General features: G+C 39.8%; 1 protein-coding gene across 1 annotated transcript in view; it reads left to right on the top strand.

The window, feature by feature from the left end:
- Positions 1 to 21,045, top strand: part of GPC4 (glypican 4) — a 125,869-nt gene that overhangs the window by 89,803 nt on the left and 15,021 nt on the right. The window contains exon 3 of the mRNA XM_002763281.5: positions 6,357 to 6,748. Within this exon, the coding sequence (XP_002763327.3) occupies positions 6,357 to 6,748 (392 nt within the window). The remainder of the gene's footprint in view (positions 1 to 6,356; positions 6,749 to 21,045) is intronic.

The raw sequence follows: 21,045 nt of genomic DNA, 5'->3' as shown, positions 1-21,045 counted from the left end.
GCCTTGAACTCCTGGGCTTAAGCAATTCTCCCACCTCAGCCTCCCTGGTAGCTAGGACTACAGACATGCAGCACCATGCCTGGCTAAGTTTTAAAATTTTTGTAGAGATGGGGGTCTCAATTCCCAGGCTGATCTCAAACACCTGGCTTCAAGCAGTCCTCCCACCTTGGCCTTCTAAAGTGTTGGCATTACAGGTGTGAGCTGCTGCACCTGGCCAAGGAGCAGCATATTGATTTGCTATCAGTTGATAAACATATGTTCAGTATTCAGTCTTTTGGTATACCATGCCTTAGCAGGATTGTTGAGGAGTGAGATTATGCCATGCTCGAGAAAAATGCCTGTTTAAAAAGAAAGCAAAACATAGACTTTATCAAAAAAGTAAGACAGGAGGAGATAGTCGTAAACCAAAGTTTCAGGTTGTCAGTAAGATGCTTGCCGCGTCTCCTTTTTTCCCTGTATTTTTAAATGCTTATGTTTGCTGTTCTTCATTAATTACTTGATCTTGGGTGAAAGAATCAATGGGTGTAACTGTTTAAATTTTCTTAGCAGTTTGAAAGGTATGATTTGTAGCATTTACAAGGAGGCTTCTTTTTTCAGTAATTTTGTTGATCTAGTAGCTTAATGTTTGCATTCCATACCAGGAGTATGAAATAGAGCATTTGTAGGAAGAGAAAATTAATCCTTATATGTAAAAGGCAGCTTCCTAATCATGTAAATACCAGGTGGTCATTTATAGCACCAAGCAAATGGATTGAATAAAAAGGGCCCCAATCTCTTAAGGTTATGGGTTAATTCTAGAATGCATTCTAGTTCATTAATCAATAGCCAGTTGATTATTTATAAAGGAGTAACTAATGTGGCATTTAATAGCAGAACCGGAGGTTCTTTGGCCTATTTCAAGAATTGTGATGCTTATTTGATGCAAGACAAGTAGCTGGGGCTAGAAGTTCCAGAAGTAAAGTTCCAGAAGTACATGATGTTCTTCTCTTTTTTAAAAGACGGGATATTTACATAGAAAACCTTTGTATGGAAAAGTTTTGCATTTTCACTCTAATTTTTCCCATGTTAAATTGGTAGTACTACTTACATTTAGAATGATTAGATTTTAGAATTGGAAGGTACTTAGAATCCCCTAGCTCAGTCCTTATACCAAGTGGACTTCTGGCAAAGAAGGTTGTATGCAAATGAAATACATGGGCAGGGGGTGTTGACATGCTGATTAATTCTTATTTTTTTATATGTGTGTGGTGTGTATGGTATTCTCTTATTTAATGTAAACTCTCTTCTCAAGGGTGAGGTTTTCCCATTTCCTATTTTTCACCCAGCAGTCACTCCCACCCTCATAGATGTCTGGGATGTTTCACAACCTTGGAAGGTAGAATCATTAAGCATTTCCCTTAGGATAAATAGCTCCCAATTTCATAAAGTCTTGAGTCTTCTTAGGAGACCTCCAGCAACTTTGGCTTTATTTATGTCCCCTCAGATGGATAATGTTTGACTCCACTAGAAAAGATAAAAACCAGTCTTTAAAGATTTTTAAAAAAATGATTGGAGATACAAAGAAACTGTAAGAGTGACAACACTGTCATCTCACATATTAGTAATAGTGTTTATTTATTGTGCATCTACTTTATGCCAAGCATTAGCCATGTGAGGTGAGTGATAATAGCCCCATTTTCTGGAGGGGATAAAAGAGGCTCAGAGAGATTAGGCCTTTTGCCTAACCAGGGTCATACAGCCCCTGAGTGAGAGATCTCATGTTTTTCCCACTGTGTCCTGCTGCTTTAGATTCATAGCATGTTACAGTGTTTATTTCCATCCCTGTGTTGAGTGGCCATTCATGAGTTCAAGGAGTAGCAGCTGCTTTATCTTTAGAACATATATACCCAAGCCTTCAAACTGAAAATTGGAGAGGAAATAAACCCTGATCAGAGGCAGTATATTTCAAATGCTTGTAAACCTCCACCTCTCTAACTTTCTTTCAGACACTGGTAGCTTTACTTAAAACAGATTCCCTGAGCAGCATTTTTTCATGAATCCAAGCAATTGCTGCACAGGAGATCTAACTTCCAATTTGTTTGGCTTCTGGTTGTTGTGGAACCCTGGTTTACATTGCTCTTGGCTGGTTCTTTCTTAGTCACCAAATGTATTGTAATTAGTTTCAGGCGTAATGATTATGAGCAATGATTGCTAGGTGTCTAGAGCCTGTACAGCTCTTCTTCAACAGTTAAGATCTGACCCTGATTAGGAGTTCTGAGAATAATTGAAAAAAAAAAAAAAAAATAGAGATGAGCATTACAGCGATTACTGAAGTTGCCATTGATGGCTGTGGAACAGGATCTGAATGGCTAATTTATGCTTCATTCCTCATTGTAGAAGTAAATGTCATGGGAATAGAAAGGAGGATTGGGGATGTGAAAGAATTATGCAAGAACATGCGAGCTGCTAGTTTAATAGGAGGAACAGATGCAAAAGGATTTTTCCCCTTTTTTCTAATAGCAAATTATTATGCTTTAGTTGATATTGTACCTAATTGGTATGGATTTTAGAATTTAAATGATGTTTGCCATCCTTATGAGGTCCCTTTGAGGCAAAAGGCAAAAGGCAAAAGGCGTAGGTTGAATAGTCCCATGTAATAGGGCTAGTAAGAATCAGTCTATAAAGAAATGAGTCTGGGTCTTCTGCATCCCCTGATTTTTGTTTGGTTGACTCTCATAGATTAAATAGATGAATATTTAGGAACTTGTTATATGTAATGAAAGATTAACAATTTTATAGATGTTTAAAAAAATCTCTGGTGTTCTCATAAAACCATACGTGGAGAGTGGCAGGGTATAGTAAAGGTGAATTGGATGGGGGAAATTTGTCTTACCAGAAATTTTCATTATGGTCTGATTGGGCAGGAAGAAGGTTAAGATGCATGGTAAAACAACATGTACTTTGATTTGAGCCCATAATAGCCACTCAGTACATACTTGTCAAATTGCATAGCCATTTGGAGAAATTACATTGTGACGTTTTAACTCGTTATATCAGTTTTATAGAATTTCTCAAGCATTTATTAACCACATGCTCACTCAAATCGTCTTTATATTTGCAACTTATATAGCCACATTAAAGAGTCTTTAAAAATGCGAAGGAAAGAAAATAAATTTTCTGAATGATGAAATGAATTAGGATTAAGGATGCATATAGCACCAAGCTGGGCTCTTAAAGTATAAACTAACATACACACACGCACGCGCGCACACACACACACACTTTCCTAGACATAATGTGAGTCGTGGAAGCCAAAGTATGGTTCATGGTGGGTGTTGGACAGGGGCATGTCAGTTTCAAATCAGTCTCCTCTTCATTAGGCCATTTCTCTTGTACTCTGAAGTAGCTATGTTATATATGGCTACATCAACCCATAAACTCTTAACCTGAATGAGGAACTCTAAGATAGATAATGTTTTATTTTTTCCATAAAGTGTTCAGTGATTTAGTGTTTGACTTCCAGCACTTTGTCAAAAGGCTAAAACTTGACATTCATTAGAAGTTTTAAATTAAAACTAAGCTAGAAATGCCACACTGTACGCTACCCCACCCCTAAAAACCAACATGACTCTAGGTGACATTCATTAAAAATGCGAGTGAGTTTTGAGAGTTACCTACTAAATAACTATGAAAGCACAAGTCAAATAATTCTGAATGTCTAGTTTCTTCTGATGTGTGCCAATTTTATGAGCAATACAATAAAAATTCAGTATAAGGAAGGACCTGTGGTTACTGTTGGAATCCACTCTTTTTAGTCATGAAATATTAATAGCACTAGATTGACACAAGGCTTGCATGGTGTTCCCAATGATGACGAGGCTTTATTTTTCAATATGTGATAGCTATGTGTGCAACATACTGGTCATGTAATAACGCAACCCACATGTGCCTTCTTTTATGTCTTCCATGAGCAATCACCACTGGGCAAGGATGCTAGCAAAATTCAAGCATGGTGTGGAACATGGACCAGATGGCATTTAAGCTCCCTTCTCAATTTTGAACTCTAGAAAAGTGTTGCATACATTTGATCATCTATGTTAACACTTAGTTGAAAGAGTTCTACACAAGAAAATTTTCCCCCAAGACAGTAAGAAAGTCATTCCTAGGAATGTAACAAATTTATTAAAAAACACAATTCATTGGAAAGGTATTTTCTCTTAATTAAAACATTAATGCTTACCCTGACTGCTTCACACTCAACACAGCCCCTGAGTTGTTGGTGATTGCAACTAACAGGTGAAATGGGAGATGTTTCAGTGGCTACAGCAGTTGTTCTCAAACTTTAGGATATATCAGAATCACGGATGGCTGAAAATTTTGGCCTGTCTACCAAGCCATTTGGCATGTGAACAAGCCAGTTGTCTAGCTGGTGCTGAGAGTGCCCTTAGTAGAAATGGAATGATGCCCAGCAAAAGAGACCCTCCAGGGTTTCTGATTCCGTAAGTCTGGGGTGGGGCTGAGAATGTGCATTTATAGCAAGTGCTCAGGTGATGCTGATGCTGCTGGTCCCAGGCCCACACTTTGAGAACCACTCAGGGGATTTTGGAGGGAATAAAAGGCCATCCTGGGTAGCTGATTGGTGTGCTTCTTGTATTGTTCCCCTAACTCTTTGTGCACTTTCTGCCCTCTCACTTTCAGAGAGAGAACTTTGGTAAAAATGGCAGGCTGCACACTTACAATGGGGATGAGTTGACCTGCCTATTTGTTTACTATGCAGAGGGAGTCAATTTCCCTTTCTTTCTCTGAAGAAAGCCTAGTAAATAAAAGGCAAGCAATAGTAGAAAAAAAATAGATAAAAGGAAAAGGAGAGAAGCAAAGAAAAAACCCACAAACCACACATATAATGTTTGAAAAGCTGAAACTAGAGGGAACTGTGGACTTCAGCCTCAGGCCTCAAAGCAACCACTAAATGATGAGTTAGGGGCTGAGAGGCATAGGTATAGAATCTCCTGGCATGTCAGAAAAGTCACACACATATATCTCCCATGCAACCCACATGTGCCTTCTTTTATGTCTTCCATGGTGTGGAACATGGACCAGATGGCATTTAAGCTTCCTCAGTCCAGGTTTTGAAAAGCTATTTGGAATTACCGGCCAGTCTCTGAATTGCCCACCCAATGTGAGAAGAGAATGGTTTTGTAGGACTATTGCATTTTCTTAAGCTTGCCAATATTCTGGCTTTGAAGTAGGTGTCATATTTTCTTTTCTGCTCCATATTTACTCAGAGGCAGTTTCTTATTTGATGTGGTCCTTATATTTTGCTTTGGTATTTGTTATATTTCCTGCTTATAAACTTGATATCACGAGGTGTTTATTTTTATAACAGGCAAGAGATTCTTTAAGAATGATTAATGTTATAGATACACTGTTGGCTTGATTTTTCATTTGAAGTTCCTGAGGAAAGTTTCAGACATCAACTAGTTTGCCATTTGTAGTTAAGAGATTAAAATCTCTAATACTTAGGCTGTGGCTATATGGTAGTCAAAACGTTGATCTGAAATATACTATATTTATGATTAAGTCCATTATGCATTCTTCTCTCTCTCACGCACGCGCACGCGCACACACACGCACACACACACACGAAACATTGAAAATAGTTACATGATGTTATTGTATGAATCCTTTAGAAACCCAGATCACTGGATACTCCCAATTTATACTACGGTCACAGAGAAACACCCAGGAATTTATATTCAGAAAACTCATGTGCTTGCTTGTAGGGGTGTTTGAGTATGTTTCTTGGCCTCAAGCATTTTCCAGGCAACTATAGTGCATGATTGTATAGATAAGTAAAAATGAGAAATGAAAAAGAAATTTATGCCCAAGTAAAATAACAACTTTTGAAAACACATGTCCTGGTCTTAAGTTACAATTAGGAGGCATGATTAACTTTGGCTTATATTCTGAAATAAAAAATTCTGGGAAATCTCATGTTTTAGACTTAATGTACCCATTTTCCCCCCCAGTTTTTCTTTATCCACCTATGACACCTATGACAGAGAGAGAGAGAGAGAGAGAGAGAGAGAGAGAGAGAGAGAGAGAGAGAGAGAGAGAACGAGAGAATGTGTGTGTTATACTTACTCCTGAGAAGTTGTTGGTTTACATTTTCATTTTTTTCCTCTCTCAGACACCTATGTAAGTGACTTTGTGACATAGTTTTCCTTTCATTGACAAATGTTTCCTACACACAAACATGTTTTCTAGTTTAGTTGTGTGGGTTTTTTTTTTCAGTTTACAAATTTACTAGAAAAGCAGTTATTTAAATACTGAAAACTCTTCCCTTTTTCCTTTTCTTTTTTTGGTTTTGCTTTTAGAATTCTTCAAAGAACTACTTGAAAATGCAGAGAAATCCCTGAATGATATGTTTGTGAAGACATATGGCCATTTATACATGCAAAATTCTGAGCTATTTAAAGATCTCTTCGTAGAGTTGAAGCGTTACTACGTGGTGGGAAATGTGAACCTGGAAGAAATGCTGAATGACTTCTGGGCTCGCCTCCTGGAGCGGATGTTCCGCCTGGTGAACTCCCAGTACCACTTTACAGATGAGTATCTAGAATGCGTGAGCAAGTATACGGAGCAGCTGAAGCCCTTTGGAGATGTCCCTCGCAAATTAAAGCTGCAGGTTACTCGTGCATTTGTAGCAGCCCGTACTTTTGCTCAAGGCTTAGCGGTTGCCGGAGATGTTGTGAGCAAGGTCTCCGTGGTAAGCACTCTTGTCTTCTCTGTTATTGTTTTGTTTCATGTTAAAAGAACGTTTGGGAAAGGTAGAAAAATAAATCACCAGAATTCTGTTGGCTTCTAGCAGCCTTTTCTTCCTCTCTTACCTCTTCTCTCCTACACTTTGTCCTTATACATGTACATTTTAGAGTTCCTAAACAATACTGTGATCAGACTCTTCACCCATCATTATTATTGTGGTTTCTTTTCTAGCTATTCTTAGAAGGGAAATATATGTTTACTCAGGAATCTTCGTTTTAAAAGTGGGTTAATACTGCCGTACCCATTTTAGCTCTTATTCTACTTCCTTTCTACAGAAAGAACCATACACACACAGGCTCCACATTTAGTTGTTTTGTGTGACTATGAGCCTACTAGTTACAGTCTAGAAAAACATTTAATCCCCAAGAACATGTGTTTCCTTGTTAGGAGGTGTACTCAGCTCTTTGGAAGATAGGTTTCTATGGCAATTAGTGTGGACCATACTGCTGTTAACTCATGATTTGTAGGATTACCAATACAGAAAGTGAAATTGTAGTATTTGACCAGGAGCTGATGAAATGAATCTGTTTCCTCATTGGTAAATTCAGTGAATTGGTCTAGATAGACTCTGTTCTTTTATTTTCTTCTTCTTCTTCTTTTTTTTTTTTTTTTGAGACAATGTCTTGCTCTTGTGCCCAGGCCAGAGTGCATGGCAGGATCTCAGCTCACTGCAATCTCCACCTCTGGGGCTCAAGCGATTTTCCTTCCTCAGCCTCCCTAGTAGCTGGCTAATTTTTTGTGTTTGTAGTAGAGACGGGGTTTTACCATGTTGGCCAGGCTGGTCTCGAACTCCTGGCCTCAAGTGATCCATCTGCCTTGGCCTTTCAGAGTGCTAGGATTAGAGGTGAGAGCCACCGTGCCCAGCTGATAGACTCTGTTCTTGAGCAGGATCTTGCTCTAAGGGCCTCCATGAGCAGAAGCAACAGAGAATGAAGTCTTTTGTGGGTGAGACCATGCAACCGTGCCTTTACCTCCCAGTTCCACCAGAGAATCTTTGCTGTCTTTGAGTTCACACAGTAGGGATCTGAGCAAGATTTCAAGAGGAAAGGGGTTCCCACTGCTCCTTCACTGCCACTCCCCTCCCCCAAATGAAATCTGTAAACTTCTCTAAGACCTTACCACCTCTACCTTTCCAAAAGTCGATACCAGGGAAGAAACAGAAATAAACTGGGGCAAAGTGATCTTTTCAAGGCTGATAGTGCTGTCAACCTTAGGCCCTCAAAGGGAAAGCCACATTGTAGGCCAGTGCTAAAAGGCCTGGATGCACAGCGACAGCAGATTCTGCTGAGGCGATTTGGTTGTTTTGAGGACTGGAAGAATGGACAGCATAAAAACTGGACAGCACTACAGACATGAAAATAGCTACCTGATTGCCTCTCAGAGTTCATCTACAGTTAGGATGACCATATAATTTATTGTCCAAACAGGACACTTATTGTCTAAACCAAGGGGTGCTTATTAACACATTAGTTACAGACAACAGGTGTCACTAATTGTTTTTTGAGATGAAGTCTCATTCTGTCACCCAGGTTTGAGTGCAGTGGTGAGATCTTGGCTCACTGCAACCTCCACTTCCCAGGCTCAGATGATTCTCCTGCCTCAGCCTCCCTAGTAGCTAGGATTACAGACATGTGGCCACCACACCCAGCTGATTTTTGTATTTTCATTAGAGACAGGGTTTTACCATGTTGGCCAGGTTGGTGTTGAACTCCTGACCTCAGATGATCTGCATGCCTCTGCCTCCCAACATGCTGGGATTATAGGTATGAGCCACTGCACCAGCCAGGTGTCACTAATTGTTAATAAGTGACCATGACTGTCGTGGAGTGGCTAGGATGCATGGGTCACTCTAGTTACAGAGAAAACTTATGTTCACCAGAGTGGAGATAAAGATTCTAAAGAATGGTTTATTATGAAATAGGTGCTCATAGGATTTTTCATATTAGAATTGGGTGATAATAAGGATTAGTTCACTGATTGCATACATTATGTGGGTTGTTCTCTCTCTCATCTCCAGGCCGTAAACTGTCAGGAAACAATTTTTTCTAGTATGGTTTTGTTCACTCTTTATTTGATATTTTCATCATAAATTACAAATATTTGTTGTGGCATATGAGGGTGGAGTTGAGGGTAGCTGGGGAGATGATTGTTATAATTAAGGGAATAATATCTGATTCTTGAACCTCTGCCAACCCCAGCAACCACTGTTAATCTTGGACGTACTTATGTCAGAGTCCCTAAAATAGTGCACAGTGAATGCAGATCAAAGATGTTTGCATGGTGGTATACCCAGCACATTTGCCCTCCTTCAACAATTCCTCATGTTCATCCTCCACTGAAAGGGCAGAAGGACACTGCCATGTGATTTGGACATCTCTGCCTGCATGTGCACATGTGTGTGTGTGTGTGCACTTGTGCCAAAGAGAAGGGCAGAGAATCAAGAGCTCTTTGCTCGTGTTTGAAAAGTGCTTTCTTTATGTTAACCCTCTCCCCTTTGAGTTCAGTGCTGACTTGGAGAAAAAGGGCCAGACACTGACTCAAGCCCGCTTTGGTGTTAGCCTCACTTTGCAAGGCTGGAGAACTGAGATTCTGAGATTCTGGAACCTGTAAACATGGACGGGAAGGGTAGCCAAACCAAAAAGTTTAGAGGCAAGTGATTGCAGTTAGAGGACTGAAGGCTAGAAAAGGCTTGCCTTTGTCTCACGTCTACCCACCTCCCGGGTAAGGGGGAAGTATGCAGTTGAGCCTTCCCTGTGTTGCCCAGCTTCTGGACATTGTTCTCAGAATTAACTGTGGGAAACCAAGAAGCTTGACTTCGATATGTAAGATTCAGACACCCTTACTTATGTGACCCAGCGCTAAATAGTCACAATCACTTTTTCTTTATCCTTTCTTTTTAAAAAGAGGCAGGATCTCGCTCTTTCACCCAGGCTGGAGCACGGTGGCATGATCATAGCTCACTGTAGCCTCGATCTCCTGGCCTCCAGCAATCCTGCTGCCTCAGCCTCCCGAGTACCTGGAACCACAGGCATGTGCCTTCACGTGATTTTTGTTATGTTTTTATGTTTTATTTTTTGTAGAGACAGAGTCATGTACTATGTTGCTCAGGCTGATCTTGAACTCCTGGCCTCAAGTGATCCTCCCACCTCAGCTTCCCAAAACATTGGGATTACAGGCATAATAACTTTTTGATGTTGCTTTTGGTATGAATTTTTCTTAATAGAAAGAAAAAGATTCCCTGTCCACCTTAGTATTGTTAAATTCTTTGAGAAAGTTACTTTTTTTTTTTTTTCTTTTGAGACAGAGTTTCACTCTTGTTGCCCAGCCTGGAGTGCAATGGCACGATCTCGGCTCTCCACAACCTCTGCCTCTTGGGTTCAAGCGATTCTCCTGCCTCAGCCTCCCGAGTAGCTGGGATTATAAGCATGTGCCACTGCACCCAGCTAATTTTGTATTTTTAATAGAGATGGGGTTTCTCCAAGTTGGTCAGGCTGGTCTTGACTCCTCACCTCAGGTGAGCCACCGCGGCCGGCCTTGAGAAATTTACATTCTAAATATAACCCTAACGATTTTTTTTTAAGCTTGGTCTCTATTCTATAGTCATTGTATTATCATGTAAGCCTAAGAGATACTTGTGTAGTTTTATGGGTATTCAGTGATTAGGAGCAATATGGCTGAGTTTACATGGAGTAAAACATAACTTGTCAATTGTTCAGTTGAAAATAAAGTTTTGTGGCCACTTTAAGTATTGTGGTCACAATTTGGAATGCCTAAAAAAGATAATGTTTTTGCTTCACCACTGAGCTTCTAAACTTAAGGACTGACTTGAAATCAAACCCTTTAAGTTATATTATCTAAATGAATAAGGACCATAGGCATCAAATCAGTTTATAAAGGTGCTGAATCAATAATTCTATAAATATCAACCATCTGTTGAATGCATCTGTATACAAGCACGCAAGGCATACTTGCATACCTGAGATGATATTTATTACATTAATTTTTGGAATATGACAACCAGTTAAAAATCTTGAGATACACTTGTATAGGAAAGACAATAAAGGAGCTGGCTATCAAAAACATTTCAAAATGAACATGTTGAAAAATTCGTTTGATTAATTTATAAATAAGATTCTCTACCAGTTTAGATACCCAAGTAAGGTTATATATATATATATATAACCCATATATGTATATGGGTTCTCATCCCTGCTAACTCCTGTCTGAGAAGCATAGTTTGCAGGGGGGAATCTCTAGAACAACCCAAGAAATAAATGTTTCTTCTTTTGGTGCCCAATAAAACTAACTGCTTTGGGCCTGAAAATAGACCTTTCAGAGTAAGAGATGTGTTCCCTAATTGAAAAGAGCCACCTCATCACTCACTTCATCTACAGAGAGATCTTTTTTTTTTTTCTTTTTTCTTTCTTTACTTTTCCCTCCCTCCCTCCCTCCCTCCCTTCCTCCCTTCCTCCCTTCCTTCCGTCTTCACACAGTCTTGCTCTGTCACCCAGGCTGGAGTGTAGTGGCACAATCACAGCTCATGGCAGCTTTGACCTCTGGGACTCAAGCAGTCCTCCTGCCTCAGCCTCCCAAGTAGCTAGGACTATAGGCACATGCCACCACTCCCAGCTAATTTTTCTTTCTTTGTTTTTTTTTTTTTTTTTTTTTAAGAGATGGGGTCTCACTATGTTGCCCAGGCTGGTCTTGAATTCCTGGCCTCTAGTGATCCTCCCACGGCAGCTTCCCAATCTGCTGGGATTACAGGTATAAGCCACTTTGCCTGGCCTACAAAGAGGTCTTTGAAGTGAAATGTGATAAGTGTCATGGTCTTGTTTGCATGCATAGAGATGTTCCCACTTTCTTTATGAGTGGATGCCCTGCTTTTCTAGTTTACTTTTGCAGCAAAAGGGTTGCAGTTAAAAGTTGAACAATGATGTGATTATCGCTGAGCCTTTGCAAGGCCATTAGCCACCAGCAAGCTGAAGTTGCTTCAAGAGAAAGGCACTTCGTAGTTGAAGCACACTTGCCTTGCTTTTGGTTTCTCTGGGCCCAAATCGCCAGTGAATTTAGCTCACTCCATTGAGCTTTACAATTCAAACTTCCCCAAAGCCCCCTTAATTAGTAACAGATGGTTCAAGAATATGCTTGTACTACACATCTTTGTATTACTTATTCCATCATTATTTGTCATGCTTCATGATACATTTCTTATTTACCTGCTTGTAGCAGCAGTTTTGCCTGGAAGGATGAAGTCTGTTGTGGTCTTTCAGAAATGCACAAGTGGTTACATGCACTATGAAAATTAATAGCTCCTATGCCAAAGAGAGCTGCATTCTCATGGTTTCAATTAACACTGACATAATGGGACTATGTCTATACCCCACTCCAAACTACAGAAGCTATAATTAGAAATCAGTGCCTCACCATAGGGATGTCTAAATGACTGTCCTGCCTTGAAAACAGTTTTCACTGCTCCCTCTTTATTTCTGTTTGCCTTTGTCTCACATCTCCCCACCTCCTAGGTTAAAAGGAAGTCCGCAGTTGGGCCTTCCCTGTGTTGCATTCTTCTGGACATTGTTCTCAGAATTACCTGTGGGAAACTGAGAAGCCTGCAAGAGTACTGAACAAACTGTTTTACTACTTCCCAAAATCATTATAAATACACATTTTAAAAATAGTCAATACAAAAAGCTTTTAAGAAGCGAAGTGTAGACATGTATGCAACTCATGCAACTCTTAATATTCTTATTTACTCACAATCTTAAAATCTAGAATTGCAAAGAGGAAGATAGGACTCAAGCCATTATGAGTGGGGAACAGGTGAAGATGGTAGGAGTACAGGAGATGTCAGATTGAGTTTACATACTCATAAAACAAAAATAGAGCCCTTTTCAAGAGGTTGACTTATTAGTGTTAACTGAGTCTAATCATTTAAAACAAAGACAAGACACAATTTCAAGTATTTATGAAGCTTGTTTTATCTACAACTTTTCCAGAAATATTCCCAAATGAATATTTTGTTATGCTTTTCAGATTTTATTATTAGAGGAATCATTAGGAACTTATCCTCCTTTCTTTGTGTATATGCATTGAATTCAAAACTGGCTAGGAAATTGTTTAAAAAATCATCACGGCCAGGCATGGTGGCTCAAGCCTGTATTCCCAGCACTTTGGGAGACCGAGGTGTGCAGATCATGAGGTCAAGAGATCGAGACCATCCTGGTCAACAAGGTGAAACCCCATCTCTACTAAAAATACAAAAATTAGCTGGGCATGGTGGCGTGCGTCTGTAGTCCCAGCTACTCAGGAGGCTGAGGCAAGAGAATTCCTTGAACCCAGGAGGCGGAGGTTGCAGTGAGCTGAGATTGTGCCACTGCACTCCAGCCAGGCACCTGGCGACAGAGTGAGACTCTGTCTCAGAAAAACAAACAAAAAAATCCCATCTCATGGCAAGTATGGGTTCTCTATCATTTTTACCATAATTTTGGGAAATAGTTCTGCTATTTCTATTGGGTGCTTCTGTTACCAAGCAACAGATAAAATCTAGACCTTTTCTGCTTGTTTGATACTATTGGCTGTGCAAAAAAAAAAAAAAGGTGCGATGAATGTATGTTAGGAGGTGAAATAAAGTAGAATGAAATGTATTTCTAGCTTCAGTGCAGTGTGTTGACTGCCATCACTGTGTAATGTGGCTTAAGGCTCATTCTAAATTAATGAAATGAAATCCAGGCTGTGTGAAGAGTTCCGTTCCAGCATTTTTATTTTCAGGCTGCTTGTAGTATTTTTTAATGTGGTGTTTGGAAAATGCAGGTCATTGGGTAGAAAGAAAAGAGGACTTTTCTGCAAAGGCTTGTTACAGCAGATATCACATGCAGATGTCATGATAAATGTATGTATCCTGAGGAAGGCAGGAATTAATATTTTAAAAATAGTTTTAATAAGTTTAGGAGGAAATGAGGAGCCTTCCCCCTACATACATACTGACTTTTATCATAAAACATAGATTGGCTCCTAAAATCTTCTATTTTAAGGTACCTCCTACAGTTACCTTATCATTAAGAAAGACCTTGGTCAGTCTTAAAGGGTTTTATAAGGCTTGGAAATTGAGTATCAATGTATTGTCATTATGGGTCAATAACTCAGACTGATTTTTTTTTTTATTGTACTTTAGGTTGTGGGGCACAGGTGCAGATCATGCAGGATTGTTGCATAGGTACATACGTAGCAATGTGTTTTGCTGCCTACATCGCCCTGTCACCTTTATCTGGCATTTCTCCCCATGTCATCCCTCCCCAACTTCCCTACCCACTGCTGTCCTTCCTATAGCCCCCCTCCAATAGACCCCAGTGTGTGATGCTCCCCTCCCTGTGTCCATGTGTTCTCATTGTTCAACACTCACCTATGAGTGAGAACATGCAGTGTTTGATTTTCTGTTCTTGTGTCAGTTTGCTGAGAATGATGGTTTTCAGATTCATCCATGTCCCTACAAAGGACACGAATTCATCTTTTTTATGGCTGCATAGTACTTCATGGTGTATATGTGCCACATTTTCCTTGTCCAGTCTGTCATCGATGGGCATTTGGGTTGGTTTCGGGTCCTTGCTATTGTAAACAGTGCCTCAGTGAACATATGTGTCTATATAATAGAATAATTTGTAATCCTTTAGGTATATACCCAGTAAAGGGATTGCTGGGTCAAATGGAATTTCTATTTCTAGGCCCTTGAGGAATCAACACACTATCTTCCATGATGGTTGAACTAATTTACACTCCCACCAGCAGTGTAAAAGTGTTCCTATTTCTCCATATCCTCTCCAGCATCTGTTGTCTCCAGATTTTTTTTAATGATCACCATTCTAACTGGCATGAGATGATATCTCAATGTGGTTTTGATTTGCATTTCTTTCATGACCAGTGATGATGAGCATTTTTTCATATGTTTGCTGGCCTCATATATGTCTTCTTTTGAAATGTGTCTTTTCATATCCTTCATCCACTTTTGAATGGATTTGCTTTTTTCTTGTAAATCTGTTTTAGTTCTTTGTAGATTCTGGATATTAGTCCTTTCTCAGATGGGTAGATTGCGAAAACTTTTTCCCATTCTCTTGATTGTTAGTTCACTCTAATGATCATTTCTTTTGCTGTACAGAAGCTCTGGAGTTTAATTAGATCTCATCTGTCTATTTTGGCTTTTGTTGCCAATGCTTTTGGTGTTTTGGTCATGAAGTCCTTGCCTATGCCTATGTCCTGAATGGTTTTTGCCTAGGTTTTCTTCTAGGGTTTTTATGGTGTTAGGTCTTATGTTTAAGTCTTTAATCCATCGGGAGTTAATTTTAGTTTAAGGTGTCAGTAGGGGGTCCAGTTTCAGATTTCTGCACACTGCTAGCCAGATTTCCCAACACCATTTATTAAACAGGGAATCCTTTCCCTATTGTTTGTTTTTGTCAGGTCTGTCAAAGATCAGATGGTTGTAGGTGTGTGGCTTTGCCTCCGAGGCCTCTGTTCCATTCCATTAGTCTATATGTCTGTTTTGGTACCAGTACCATGCTGTTTTGATTACTGTAGCCTTGTAGTATAGTTTGAAGTCAGGTAGCATGATGCCTCCAGCTTTGTTCTTCTAATTTAGGATTATCTTGGCTATGTGGGCTCTCTTTTGGTTCCATTTGAAGTTTAAGGTGGATTTTTCCAGTTCTGCGAAGTGGATCATTGGAAGCTTGATGGGGATAGCATTGAATCTATAAATTGTTTTGGTCAGTGTGGCCATTTTCACAATATTGATTCTTCCTAACCATTACTGTGGAATGTTTCTCCATCTATTTGTGTCCTCTCTTATTTCCTTGAGCAGTGGTTTGTAGTTTTTCTTGAAAAGGTCCTTTACATCCTTTGTTAGTTGTATTCCTAGGTATTTTATTCTCTTTGTAGCAATTGTGAATGGGTATTTGCTCATGATTTGGCTCTCTGTTTGTCTGTTATTGGTGTATAGGAATGCTTGTGATTTCTGCCCACTGATTTTGTATCCTGAGACTTTGCTGAAGTTGCTTATCAGCTTAAGGAGATTTTTGTGCTGAGATGATGGGGTCTTCTAAATATGCAGTCATGTCATCTGCAAATAGAGACAATTTGACTTCCTCCTTTCCTATTTGAATACCCTTTATTTCTTTTTCTTGCCTGATTGCTCTGGCTGGAACTTCCAATACTATATTGAATAGGAGTGGTGAGATAGGGCATCCTTGTCTATTGCCAGATTTCAAAGGGAATGTTTCCAGTTTTTGCCCATTCAGTATGATATTGGCTGTAGGTTTCTCATAGATAGCTTTTATTATTTTGAGGTATGTTCCATCGATACCTAGTTTATTGAGAGTTTTTAGCATAAATGGCTATTGAATTTTGTTGAAGGTCTTCTCTGCATCTATTGAGATAATCATGGTTTTTGTCTTTGGTTCTGTTTATTTGGTGGATTACGTTTATAGACTTGCATATGTTGAACCAGCCTTGCATCCCCGGGATGAATCCTCCTTGATCATGATGGGTAAGCTTTTTGATGTGCTGTTGCAATCTGTTTGACAGTATTTTATTGAACATTTTTGCATCTATGTTCATCATGGATATTGGCCTAAAGCTTTCCTTTTTTTGTTGAGTCTCTGCTGAGTTTTGGTATCAGGATGATTTTGGTCTCACAAAATGATTTGGGAAGGATTCCCTCTTTTTGTATTGTTGGGAATAGTTTTAGAAGGAGTGGTACCAGCTTCTCTTTGTATGCCTGGTAGTATTCGGCTGTGAACCCATCTGGACCTGGGCTTTTTTTGGTTGGTAGGCTATTAATTGCTGCCTCAGCTTCAGCCCTTGTTATTGGTCTATTCAGGGTTTTAACTTCTTCCTCTTTTAGGCTTGGGAGGTTGGAAGTGTCCAGGAATTTATCCACTTCTTCCAAGTTTACTGGTTTATGTGCACAGAGTTATTTGTAGTGATCTCTCATGGTCATTTGTATTTCTGTGGAATCCGTGGTGATATCACCTTTATCGTTTTGTATTGCATCTATTTGATTCTTCTCTCTTTTTTTTTTTTTTATTAATCTGGCTAGCAGTCTGTCTATTTTGTTGATGTTTTCAAAAAATCCAGCTCCTGGATTTATTGATTTTATTGAAGGGGTTTTTGTGTCTCTATCTCTTTCAATTCTGCCCTGATCTTAGTTATTTCTTGTCTTCTACTAGCTTTTGAATTTTTTGGATCTTGCTCCTCTAGCTCTTTCAATTTTCATAATAGGGTGTTGATTTTAGATCTTTCCTCACTTCTCATGTGGGCATTTATTGCTATAAATTTTCTAGACTCTAGACACTGCTTTAAATGTGTTCCAGAGATTCTGGTATGTTGTGTCTTCATTCTTTTTGGTTTTGAAGAACATCTTTATTTCTGCCTTCATTTCTGCCTTCATTTCATTGTTTATCCAGTCAACATTCAAGAGCCAGTTGTTCAGTTTTCATGAAGTTGTGCAGTTCTGAGTTAGTTTCTTAATTCTGAGTTCTAATTTGATTGCACTGTGGTCTGAGAGACTATTTGTTATGATTTTTGTTTTTTTACATTTGCTGAGGAGTGATTTACTTCAAATTATGTGGCTAACTTTAGAGTAAGTGTGATGTGGTGCTGAGAAGAATGTATATTCTGTGGATTTGGAGTGTAGAGTTCTGTTGATGTCTATTAGGTCTGCTTGGTCCAGATCTGAGTTCAAGTCCTGGATATCCTTGTTAATTTTCCATCTCGTTGATCTAATATTGACAGTGGAGTGTTAAAGTCTCCTACTGTTGTTGTTTGGGAGTCTAAGTCTCTTTGTGGGTCATTAAGAACTTGCTTTATGTATCTGGGTGCTCCTGTATTGGGTGAATATATATTTAGGATAGTTACTCTTCTTGTTGCATTGATTGTTTTACCATTATGTAATGCTCTTTGTCTCTTTTGATCTTTATTGGTTTAAAGTCTATTTTATCAGAGACTAGGTTTGCAACTCCTGCTTTTTTTTTTTTTTTGCTCTCCATTGGCTTGATAAATCTTCATCCCTTTATTTTGAGCCTATGTATGTCCTTGCATGTGAGATGGGTTTCCTGAATACAGCACCCCAATGGGTCTTTACTTTTTATACAATTTATCAGTCTGTGCCTTTAGATTGGGGCATTTAGCCCATTTACACTTAAGGTTCATATTGTTATGTGCGAATTTGATCCTGCCATTTTGATGCTAGCCAGATGTTTTGCCCATTAGTTGTCGCATTTTCTTCATGGTGTCAATGGTCTTTACCATTTGGTACATTTTTGGCGTGGCTGGTACTGGTTGTTCCTTTCCATGTTTAGTGCTTCTTTCAGGAGCTCTCTTAAGGCAGGCCTGGTGGTGACAAAATCTTCAGCAATTGCTTGTCCATAAAGGATTTTATTTCTCCTTCATTTATAAAGCTTAGTTTTGCTGGATATGAAATTCTAGGTTGAAAGTTATTTTCTTTAAGGATGTTGAATATTGACCCCCACTCTCTTCTGGCTTGTAGGGTTTCTGCTGAGAGATCTGCTGTGAGTCTGATGGGCTTCCCTTTGTGGGTAACCTAACCTTTCTCTCTGGCTGCCCTTAGCATTTTCTCCTTCATTTCAACCTTGGTGAATCTGACGAATATGTGCCTTGGGGTTGCTCTTCTTGAGGAATATCTCTGTGGGGTTCTTTGTGTTTCCTGTATTTAAATGTTGGCCTGCTTTGCGAGGTTGGAGAAGTTCTCCTGGATAATATCCTGAAAAGTGTTTTCCAGCTTGGATTCATTCTCTCTATCACATTCTGGTACACCTATCAATGTAGATTAGGTCTTTTTACATACTCCCATGTTGCTTGGAGGCTTTGTTCATTTCTTTTCACTCTTTTTTCTCTGATCTTGCCTTCTTGTTTTATTTCATTGAGTTTATCTTCAATCTCTGATATCCTTTCTTCTGTTTGGTCGATCTGGGTATTGAAACTTGTGCATGCTTTGTGAAGTTCTCTTGCTGTGTTTTTCATATCCATCAAGTCGTTTGTATTCTTCTCTAAGCTGTTTATTCTAGTTAGCATTTCATCTAACCTTTTTTCAAGGTTCTTAGTTTCTTTGCATTGGGTTAGAACATGTTCTTTTCGCTCAGAGAAGTTTGTTATTACCCATCTTCTGAAGCCTATTTCTGTGAATTCATCAGACTCATTCTCCATTCAGTTTTGTTCTCTTGCTGGTGAGGAGTTGTGATCCCTTGGAGGAGGAGAGGTGTTCTGGTTTTTGGTGTTCTCATCCTTTTGCGCTGGTTTCTTTCCGTTTTCATGGATTTATCTACCTGTGGTCTTTGTAGTTGGTGACTTTCGGATGGGGTCTCTGAGTAGACATCTTTTTTGTTGATATTGAAGCTATTTCTTTCTGTTTCTTAGTTGCCCTTCTAACAGCCAGGCCCTCTGCTGCAGGACTGCTGGAGGTCCACTCCAGACCCTGCTTCCCCAGGGATCACCCACAGGGGCTGCAGAACAGTAAGGGTTGCTGCCTGTTTCTTCTTCTGTTATCTTCATCCCAGAAGGGTACCCACCAGATGTCATCCTATGCTCTCCTTTATGAGGTGTCTCTTCAGATATACAGGGTCAGGAGCTGCTTGAGGAAAGAGGCTGTCCCTTATAGGGGCTCAAATGCTGTGCTGGGAGCTCTTTTGTTCCATTCAGAGCTGCTGGGCAGGTACGTTTAAGTCTGCTGCAGCACAACCCATAACTGCCTCTTTTCCCAGATGCTCTGTCCTGGGAAGGTGGGGCTTTATTTATAAGTTCCTGACATGCTGCTGCCTTTTTTCAGAGATGCTCTGCCCAGCAAGGGGGTAGCCTAGTCACAGTCTGCCAGCAGAGGCATTGCTGAGCTGCCACAGGCTCTGCCCAGCTGCTGTGTACACTTCCTTGTGGTTTTGTTGACAGAGGTACAGTTAGAACTGCCTCGGTAATGGTTGTGTGCCTTGGTAATGGCTGTCTGCCTCAGTAGTGGTGGACTGCCTCGATAGTGGCAGACTGCCTGGGTAGTGGTGGACTGCCTCAGTAATGGTGAATGCTCTTCCCCCTACCAAGCTGGACCATCCTGAAGCCATCTGCACTTGCTGCAAAACATTTCAGATTGCTAGTCTTTGTGGGGGGGAGACCCACTGAGCCAGATCACCTGGCTCCCTGTTTCAGCCCCCTCTTTCAGTTGAATGGGTGGCTCTGTACCCCAGTCTTTCCAGGCACCAGTTGAAATGACTGCCCAGATTTGTTTGTGTTTTTGTGTGGAATCCTGTGGCGCCAGCTGAAACAGCTATGCTGGAAACTTGAGGCACTTTTCGACCCAGGAATCTCCTGGTCTGTGGGCAGTAAAAACTCATTTGGAAATGTGGTGATCACTCACTCTCTGGGTTGTTCTCACTGGGAACTGTGCTCCAGAGCTGTTCCTATTTGGCCATCCTTTGATTTTGACATTTGAGTTAATATGGAAGTACTCGGTCCAGATGATGTTCCCTTTCTGTCATACCACCCCACAAGAAAAGTAAATGAATCAAACCTCATTCTTATGTAAATAGTGTCAAATCCCATTTATACAAATTATGTCCTGTTTTGTAATAGGAATTAATCACCTCTGCTACATTTGATATAGTTCTTTCAAAATGTTAAAACTTTGACGAAATATATAATTGCTTTCTGGTTGGTTTTGTTCAAGTAACTTTTTTTCTCTCCACGTCCAGCAGTGTTTTCTTGAGACTTTGAATTCTTTGTGAGCACGGTTGATGACATATATATATATCTTTTTTCTCACCCGTGGCACCTTGAATAGTTGTAAAGACATAGCACTGGCTCAGTAAGTCATTATTGTTTTACTAAACAATATGTCATCTCATCCAAGTATCCGAATAGTTGCATCCTAAAATTACTCTCCAACATAAACATTGATTTATTTGGTCAATAAATGTTGAAAACTGAAAATTGTCACTAGAAAACATCCAGCTCCATAGTGGAATGTATGTTGTACATGGAGATACTGTACTAGGTCTAGTAGCTCTGGCAAAAGGATTCGATTTATATACTGTCATCAAGGTTCCTATAGTCTGTTACTCAAAAGAAGCCATTTAGATACATATCATGGAAGTCAAGAACACCTCTTCTGAAACCAAATTGCCTAGGTTCAAATCCTGGTTTGGCTGTTTACTGGAAGACCTTCTGTGAGTCCCTTAATCTCTTTGGGGCCCTACT

Source organism: Callithrix jacchus, chromosome X, assembly GCF_049354715.1.
Source record: "Callithrix jacchus isolate 240 chromosome X, calJac240_pri, whole genome shotgun sequence".
In the NCBI taxonomy this organism is placed as follows: Eukaryota; Metazoa; Chordata; class Mammalia; order Primates; family Cebidae; genus Callithrix; species Callithrix jacchus.
The sequence above is the reverse complement of the archived record's forward strand: the minus strand, read 5'-3'. Positions and strand labels throughout refer to the sequence as shown.